The sequence below is a fragment of the Bufo bufo genome, chromosome 1 (assembly GCF_905171765.1).
Source record: "Bufo bufo chromosome 1, aBufBuf1.1, whole genome shotgun sequence".
NCBI lineage: Eukaryota > Metazoa > Chordata > Amphibia > Anura > Bufonidae > Bufo > Bufo bufo.
Window position 1 is genome coordinate 154,086,694 of NC_053389.1, and position 9,085 is coordinate 154,095,778.

Below are 9,085 nucleotides of genomic sequence, written 5' to 3' on the forward strand. Positions count from 1 at the left end.
CCAGAGGTATCAGTGTGAATGTGCCCCAAGCATCAGAATTGCATCAGAATGACCGGACAAGAGTCCGGTCATCCTATATGCTTCAAAGAACTCCGATTCAATAGAATCGGAGTCCTTTGTATTAATTATCTCCAGCGCCGCTGAAGATAATTATGCATAATAGGAAGAGGGGAGAAACCTCCCCTCCTTCTATTATGTGCATTCCAGCAGCGCGATTACTATCGCGCTGTCCGGAATGCAAAGTGTTACAGGCGGAAGATCAAAGGTTTCTCCCGCCTGTCAGGTGGCGCAGCCCCGACGCGCGGGCTGGTGCAGTGACGTCATCTCACTGCGCCGGCCCACGTGTCCCTGATGTAAATATCCGGCGGCCCCTGCACTAAGTGAGAAGAGAAGAGCTGCGCCGCGCCCCCCCCCCCCTTCCCTGAAGAGGATCACCCCTAGACGAACGAGCATCCCCCTCGACAACGAGCGCTGAGTATCATTAACCCCTATACCACTAACGATATTTACCCTTACCTTCCCCCTATACCACGGACGATATTAACCCCTACCAACCCTATCCCACCAACGGATCCCCCTGATTAACCCTTACCAACCCTATCCCACCAATGTACCCCTCCATATAACCCTCACCAACCCCCTATCCCTTACACCTATACCCCTGCTATAACGTCCTACCATTAACCCCTATCCACTGCTACTATAGTCATCTCCCTGTAGGGATAGTTTTAGTCCAGGTTGGGTGGGCTGTTAATGTATGTGTACTGTTTAGTTAGTTTGTGGGTGGAATTTGGTATTGTGTAGTGTAGTTTAGTACTGTATTTTTAGTGCATTGTGTACTGTAGGAGTTAATAAATGTTATTTGTATTATACCTATCGTGCTACGTGTGTTTATTAGCGGTAGCTAGCTCAGTTAGGCGCTTGCAGCTAGTTTAGTGATTAGCGTAGTGCAAAGTGAAAGTGTTATTTATACCTTTTATAAATTAATAGGTGGAGTCATCACTAGACGGCTCCTCCTATTTATGATTAATTATTGATACCTGCAAATATTGGTAATTAATATTCTCCCTTTACACGCGTGCAAAACACATTGCACCCGTGCGATAAAAACGGAACCTACTCGCGCGGATTTGCCGCAATGCACCGGACCTTATCCGGACACGCTCGTGTGAAAGAGGTCTAAAGCTGCACTTCCTAGTCTGCTGGTGGAGTCACTGTGTACATACATTACTGATCCCATGCTATATCCTGAATTATACTTCAGAGCTGAACTCTCTGTTGGAATCACTGTTTACTCAGACTACATTACTTATCCTGTATTCATCCTGTATTATATTCCAGAGCTGCACTCTTTCTGCTGGTGGAGTCACTGTGTACATACATTACTTATGAAAGACTTCCGGGAGGCGGGGCATCAAGAATGGCTGAATTTTAGGAGAGCTCCCTCGGACTTGCCAATCAAACCCTTAAAAAAAAGTGGGCTCCCACGGCCTTTGAGGGGCTACACATACCTCGGGATCCGACTAAGGTAATAAAAAGCAGAGGGAAGCCGAAATTTAATATCTCGGAGCCTGCGGATTTGAGGCCCTGAGTAATAGGTGCCATCTTGACCCCAAGATCATCACAGAGTGCTTGACCTGTGCAGTCTCTTCAATAAAAAATATAAATATATAACAAAAAAACAAAAACTATTAATAAAAATTAAAATAAAAAATTATAAAGTTCACCACTGTGTTTTCTTCTTTTTTGGCGTCGCAGACTACCGTGTGAAGCGGGCTTATTCACATTCAACAGACAGTTCAAAGAAGGTGTCGCGCTGCCTCACTTGGCTGTAATTCGAAGGTCTTGATCAGGATAGGATAGGATAGCTTTTAGGTGATACCAAACAAGGAGGTTCCACAGGAGGATAATCTCTGTCACAAAACCACCCCTCGACCGAGATTATCCTCCTGTGGAACCTCCTTGTTTGGTATCACCTAAAAGCTGTCCTATCCTATCCTGATCAAGACCTTCGAATTACAGCCAAGTGCGGCAGCGCGACACCTTCTTTGAACTGCTTGACCTGTGCACTCACAGTGGGGCCAGAGACACTGATTAATGGGGAACACCCTAAATGTGGAGCAGGAGCTCTCTAAACTTATAGTGCCTGTCAGGGATCAGCAGGCCACGGACGGACAGAGGGACAAGTGACTCCCACCAGAGGATCACACACAGTGGGCCTGGGACAGACACCTGATAACAGAGGGTCCTTAGCCCGACACACAGCGACACCCCCCACCCCCGCTCCACGGCGCCCAAGATAAAAGCTTTTAAACCTGCTTAACTCTTCAGTGCCTGAACCTCTAACCGGAACACAGTACAAAAAATATATTGAGTCCCTGCAAATAAAGTTCCCTGGAGACAAACTTCCCGCTCGACTTCTGACAATCTTTCTGCATCACCCGCAAAATCTATTCTGCCCACCAAAATGCAGAAAACAGCAGCAAAAGCCAAAAAACAACCCCCCAAAGCTCACTCCAGAACTTTCTAAACAATCTCAGGAGGAACTGTTCCCACCAAACCCCCTGCAGGAAAAGGACGCTACATCACCAAACGTATCCCCCAACCGTGACCCGATAACGTCTCCAGAACCCGACATTTATAATGCAGTGGTGCAGGAAGTGTCCTCCATTCCTCGATAAATTCAGCACTGACTCATCACCACAAATGCCCAGGAAGTTATTTCCTGGGCATTTGTGGTGATGAGAGTCAGTGCTGAATTTATCGAGGAATGGAGGACACTTCCTGCACCACTGCACGCTAACCTGGAACGTACTATGACACAATGCCAAGAAATGGAATCTACACTGAGAGACAAGCTAGAGGATGTAACTCAGGATCAGTAAAAGGATAAGTAATGTATGTACACGGTGACTCCACCAGCAGAATAGTGAGTTCAGCTCTGGAGTATAATACAGGATGTAACTCAGGATCAGTACAGGATAAATAATGCATGTACATAGTGACCCCCACCAGCTTTACAAATAAGGCCAAGTTCACACCTCAGTTATTTCCATCACTTATTGTGAGACAATACCAGGTGCAGGTCAAAAACACAGAACAGGAGGAAACCTTTGCATTAGGCCTCTTGCCCACAACCGTGTGCCCACCGAGATATGCGGGCCATATGTCCCAGAGCGGCTTTGATCGTGCGCACGGGAGCACGCAGCATCATATATTACAATGATGCTGTGGACGTCGGGCCGCCCCTATTGTCCCGCACTCATATGATCTTATGAGTGTGAGACAATAGTCCCGCGGACGGCCCGACATGCACAGCATTATTGTAATCTATGATGCTGTGTGCTCCCGTGCATATGGCCCGCTCACGTACCGTATATCTCGGAGGGCATACGTTCATGGGCAAGAGGCCTTATACTTTATCTCCAAGTAGGCTTCACTACTGGTTTTGGCTAATGCCTCATTCACACGTCAGTGATTTCCATCAGTGATTTTGAGCCAAAACCAGGTGCGGCTCTCAACCCAGAACAGGTGCGGATCTTTCCCTTATACCTCATGTCTGTGGAGGCTCCAAACCTGGGTTTGGCTCATAATTAGAGATAAGCGAATTTATGAAAAGTTAGATTTGGCGAATTTTACAAAAAAATTTGCTTCGTGACGAAGTAGCGGGTGCAATGACAGGGAGCTGCGATAGCGCTGCCCCCGTCATTGTACCCCTCAGGTGCCACGTTCATACACGTGTGTCTGAGTGTGAAAAAAAAAAAAGTTAAAAATCAAACTTACCGCCTCCATTTGCTCGCGACGGGCCGGTCGCCGCCGTCTTGCTTGAAGATCTGGAGCGAAATCTAGCGCGGCGTGAGATTATGTCGGCCGGCGTGGTCACCTCATACGTCACCATGCATAGGATTTCGGACGATATCTTCAATCAAGATGGCGGCCCGTCGTGAGCAAATTGAAATCCGGCTTCGAGGCGAATCAAATTTATCCTGAAATTCGGATCGAATTCCACTTTGTGGGATTCGATTAGCTCATCTCTACTCATAATAACTGATGGAAATCACTGACGTGTGAATGAGGCTTAAGTGATGTATTTCCATGACTACACTTTATATATATTATAGCCATATATAATCCGGAAAATGGTGTGCATATGCATTAAGAGTGAATACATATGGAAATATTTGGTTTAGGCTCCATTCACACGTCCGTACTGTGTTTTGCGGATCCGCAAAACACGGACACCGGCAATGTGCGGTCCGCATTTTGCGGACCGCACATCGCCGGCAGTAATAGAATATGCCTATTCTTGTCTGCAATTGCGTACAAGAATAGGACATATTCTATTATTTTCGGGAACGGAAATGCGGACCCGGAAGTGCGAGTCCGCATTTCCGCAGCCGGGTCGCACATCGTGCGGCCTCATAGAAATGAATGGGTCCGCAATTCCGTTCCGCAAAATGCGGAACGAAATTGCAGATGTGTGAATGGAGCCTAATTGCGACCAATGATTTAGGTCTATGACCAGGATAACTCGTGAGGCTGCTATATTAGCTTCAGCCCAGGCTACCAATGGTGCTACCTCATATTTAATTAAAATGCATTTACAATGTACATGTTGGAAAATGACAATGCCTGCAATAGTCACAAAAGTGATGACCTAAACAATGTTGGTTTCTCAGTTGACAAATCTCCCTCTTCATTACCAGAAATAAGGTATCTCCCCTCGTTTTGAGGCTCTGCCCCTCTCCAGTTCCAGTAACTGGAGATAGTTGTACGGAAAACAAGGATCATTGATGGTGTTACTGCCCCCTCCTGGATGCACACTTCACTGCAGGCGTTCAGGAAATCATCACAGGACCAGACATTTTTTCGGTTCTTTCACTCTAGTTCTTTATAGATATAAATTAGATGCAACCGGTGAAGAATACCGTGTCAGCCGAGGCTGTATATTAAATAGCAGATCTCATTATCTAGCAGCATCAGTGAGTATCAGGACTCTGCAAGTTTTAAAATAACAAAATATACAAATTAACTAACGTTAATGAGAAATAAAACTTCCCAGAAAGATAAAAGGTGGTGAGAAGGCCGTGAGTGTCCAACGTCCTTTACAGTACAAGAGTCTCAGTTTGGTCAGTGTCCATTTCCACCTTCGCTGCTTTACTTGGCTTTATCGCGAAGAAAATAGACTAAAAGTTCATAAGTTGAAAGGACAATGGCAGTGTTGGGAATCTGCCGGAAAAGTTGAGCTAAAAGTCCTCTGTAAAAGGCTGCGTAGCCCTCCTCCCGCGCCACCAGCCGCGCCGTCTGGCAGAAGGTATTGTACTTGCTCCCTTCTTCTCGAAGCCTTGTGCGGATGACCTCTGTGAAGGGAGGACAGGATCATGTCAGTCACAGCAGAACATTATACAGATGTACTTTATTGAATGGAATCTATAAGATACCACAGTTGGCAGTAACAAGCCATCCATCTGGGGACAGATGCCAATTAAAGGGGTTCTCTGGGAATTACTTAAAATGGCGGCCAGCAGCCTGTCCTACAATGCGAGCAGGACTGGTTGCCTCCACTTGCAGAGCTGCTTAGGGGGGTGAGGCCTCCCTAAACACTATGCTCTGGCACTTGCCACTACACGTTGTTCTTGTCAGGCTGCTCAGCCACAATGGCATATAGGCAGGATCACATCACTTCCATCTGTTTTAGAACCGTGTAATGAGGCCCTATTGACAATGTGTGTAGGACAGGTTGCGGACGGCCAATTTAAATCCCAGAGAACCCCTTTAAGGGTGGGTTCATATATTGTTTATCCTATATTTTATTTAAAGGGATGCTACAGGCATATATGATACAGACTTCGGCCTTCCGTCTGAGGGGGCCGGGGCATGACAGATCATTTCTTTAGCGTTCTTTGAACCCTTTCGACATGTACCATGCCCTCAAGCCCTGTACTAGGCACAATATGTACCCCCCTTTTATTATGAAAGGTCATAGAAAACAATGTTGTTAAAGGGGTTCTCCGGGCTTTTAATATTAATGACCTATCCTCAGGATAGGTCATCAATATCAGATCGGAGGGGGTCCGACACCCCCGATCAGCTGTTTGAAGAGGAGGCGCGCGCCATGCCAGCGCCGCCTCCTCTTCACCATTTACCTTCTCCTCGTCGCCTCTGCAGCGGTGAGCAGGTGTAATTACACCTAACCGTCCCATTCATTTTAATGGGACGGATCGTTCCCATACACTAGTATAGGAGGGATCCGTCCCATTGAAATGAATGGGTCGGCTGTAGAGGCGATGGCGAGAAGGTAAACAGTGAAGAGGAGGCAGCACTGGCACGGCGCGCACCTCCTCTTAAAAACAGCTGTTCGGCGGGGGTGCCAGGAGTCGGACCCCTGCCGATCTGATTTTGATGACCTATCCTGAGGATAGGTCATCAATATTAAAAGCCCGGAGAACCCCTTTAATATATTCCAGAAACTATACCTCCCAGCATAGCACACAGCTGATAACACCAAACCTACCGTGTGGGTACGCAATGCAGGAGGCACATCCCTTGGAGAAGGCAGCAGCAAACATTAACCCTAAGAAGTTGGCAGAGGTCTTCTCTCCGGTACTGGCATTGGCCGCTGAAAGGTGCAGCTCCTCCAGGTGTTTCTTTAATCCCTCGTATATGACAAAGCAGATAATTGTCTCAGAGATCCCTGCATATGAGGCAGTGAGACCCCTGTAGAAGCCCCTCATGCCCTCTGTCTGGTACACGTAGCGAGCACACTGCAGCGCATTCATCTGCTTGGAACCTTTCACCCTAATAACACAAGATGATATTAAGGAGGTGATCAGTATCTCCTACGGGAGAGGTAGACTCAGCACAAAGAAATTAGCAATGTCCTTAACCCTACCTTCTCTCAAGTTGCATTCGTGTTTTCACCATCCAGATTGGATTCATCATTGTATTTGTAACAAATGCTGCAAGACAAAGAGCAGGGGGGTCATTGTAGGGTATAGTCCTGAATCATAACCATGTCAGTAACTTGCTGGACATCCACTAAGACAGGGATGCCCAATCTGTGGCCCTCCAACTGTTCCAAAACTACAATTCCCAGCATGCCTGGACAGATTACAGCTATTAGGGCATGCTGGGAGTTATGGTTTTGCAACCGCAGGATGAGGCAGGAGTAATTCACATGACTTGCAGTTCTCCAGTGTCACACTAGGGGGCAGTGTGCAGCCAGAAGTGCTCATCGCTCTGTCACACTCCCTCGGCTGCTAGCTCAGCCTTTCTGAGAGGCACGTTCAGCCCCCACTGCAATTATTAAAATGTACTGCAGAGCGGCACATCCCCGCAATGCCGTCAGTACAGCAATGGCTCAGCAGATAGCATTCTAGAACTGCAGACCTGGGGCTGGTGGGGGTTACTGTATTGTAATCTCCTTGGCGAAACAAAAAGGAAAGAGAAGCTGAAGATATGTGCAGGGATTATGAACGCTGTAGCCATTTTATATAATGTTATAGACAACGGCATGAAAAGCAATTCCCCCAAATACAATGATTTATGTAATTGTCCCACTGAGACATTCAGAGCAGCCTGTACTCCATTAATTTCCTGCAGAAGGTAACACTCTCGGACTGCCATTACCTGACTGCTCCTACATAATATATCAGGGGCTGTCTAACAGGGCGATTCCCCAAAATACCAAGCTATCTATTAAGTGGCTCACCTGTTTGCTGACACGGGAGTAGGTGCTCGTATCTATATGACCCACCCTATCATGCAGTATATATATTAAACACAAACTAGATAGGCACTCACCATCTGAGTTCACCATGTACAACAAGCATTTATTGAAATATATTCTATAAAAAAAATAGGATATAAACTAAAAAATAAAAATAAAATATATTATAGCAGTAAAATTGATGGTTATGATGTCTCCTATAGTTGGGGTCTCCAATTTGGATGAATAAGGTGCGACACACTATATATACTTCTTCTATGGAGACTCCAGCTATATAGACCCAATCAAATGATCGCAATTATAGTATTGAATAGATTGATAAAACTTCAATCTCTGGATAGAGTATCAAATGTATACATGTTAAAAGAAACAACAGATATCAATTACAACATATAGCACCACAGAGATGCTTCTAAAATACTGTTAGGAGTATCCGCTCCTTTGATGGATATTGTCCACTGGTGGCTGGGATTTGTTGTGCTTAGTTTGGATTGCACTGCATTACCTAATATTGCAATCTATGGGTACTGTCTGTTGTCTTTAGATAGACCTGCGTTATATTGTGCTGTATTGAAGTCTATTTCATCACTGTAAGTCCAGGAGTTGTAAAGTAATATCCCGATATTAGTATCCAAGTATAATGTATCCAATGTCAATAATGGCGTCTTCAATGTCCAATATCAATATTAGAAACTTTGCCTTGTCGGTGCTTTCAATCTTACCTCCGTATGTCTCCTCCAGTGGTGAGTATTGCGGTGCTGCGTTCACTCTTTGTATTATAAGAGTGTTATCGGCGTCCCACGTGTTGAGACCTCTATGTATCTGCGTCCTCCCAGCTGAATACAGATCCTCTAGTTTGTATCAATACTGAATGCCGGCAAGTAGAAACATGGAGCGCTCCCTTTTAGCAATCAAATAGCCGTGGGTACTTGGGCATAGATTCGGTCATACCAGACGCGTTTCGGAGTATTTAGGCTTAGGGTACTTTCACACTTGCAGCAAAGTGATCTGGCAAGCAGTTCTGTCGCCGGAACTGCCTGCCAGATCCGGCAATCCGCATGCAAACGGAAAGCATTTGTAGATGGATCCGGATCAGTCTTACAAATGCATTGCAAGAACGGATCCGTTTCTATTTTTTTTTTTTCACATTTTTACCGGTCTGCGCATGCGGAGACAGGAAGGAAGGATCCGGCATTGCGGTATTTTTAATGTGGCACTAATACATTCCTATGGAAATAAATGCTGGATCCGGCATTCAGGCAAGTGTTCAGTTTTTTTGGCCGGAGATAATACCGTAGCATGCTGCGGTTTTATCTCCGTTCTGAACAGTCAAAAAGACTGAACTGAAGACATCCT

General features: G+C 45.8%; 1 protein-coding gene across 1 annotated transcript in view; it reads right to left on the bottom strand.

Moving 5' to 3' along the window:
• Positions 1-4,476: 4,476 nt before the first annotated feature.
• SLC25A33 (solute carrier family 25 member 33) overlaps positions 4,477-9,085 on the bottom strand; it is a 31,851-nt gene continuing 27,242 nt past the window's right edge. The window contains 3 exon segments of the mRNA XM_040430954.1: positions 4,477-5,360; positions 6,515-6,798; positions 6,893-6,959. Coding sequence (XP_040286888.1) covers positions 5,158-5,360; positions 6,515-6,798; positions 6,893-6,959 — 554 coding nt within the window. The 3' untranslated portion in view covers positions 4,477-5,157.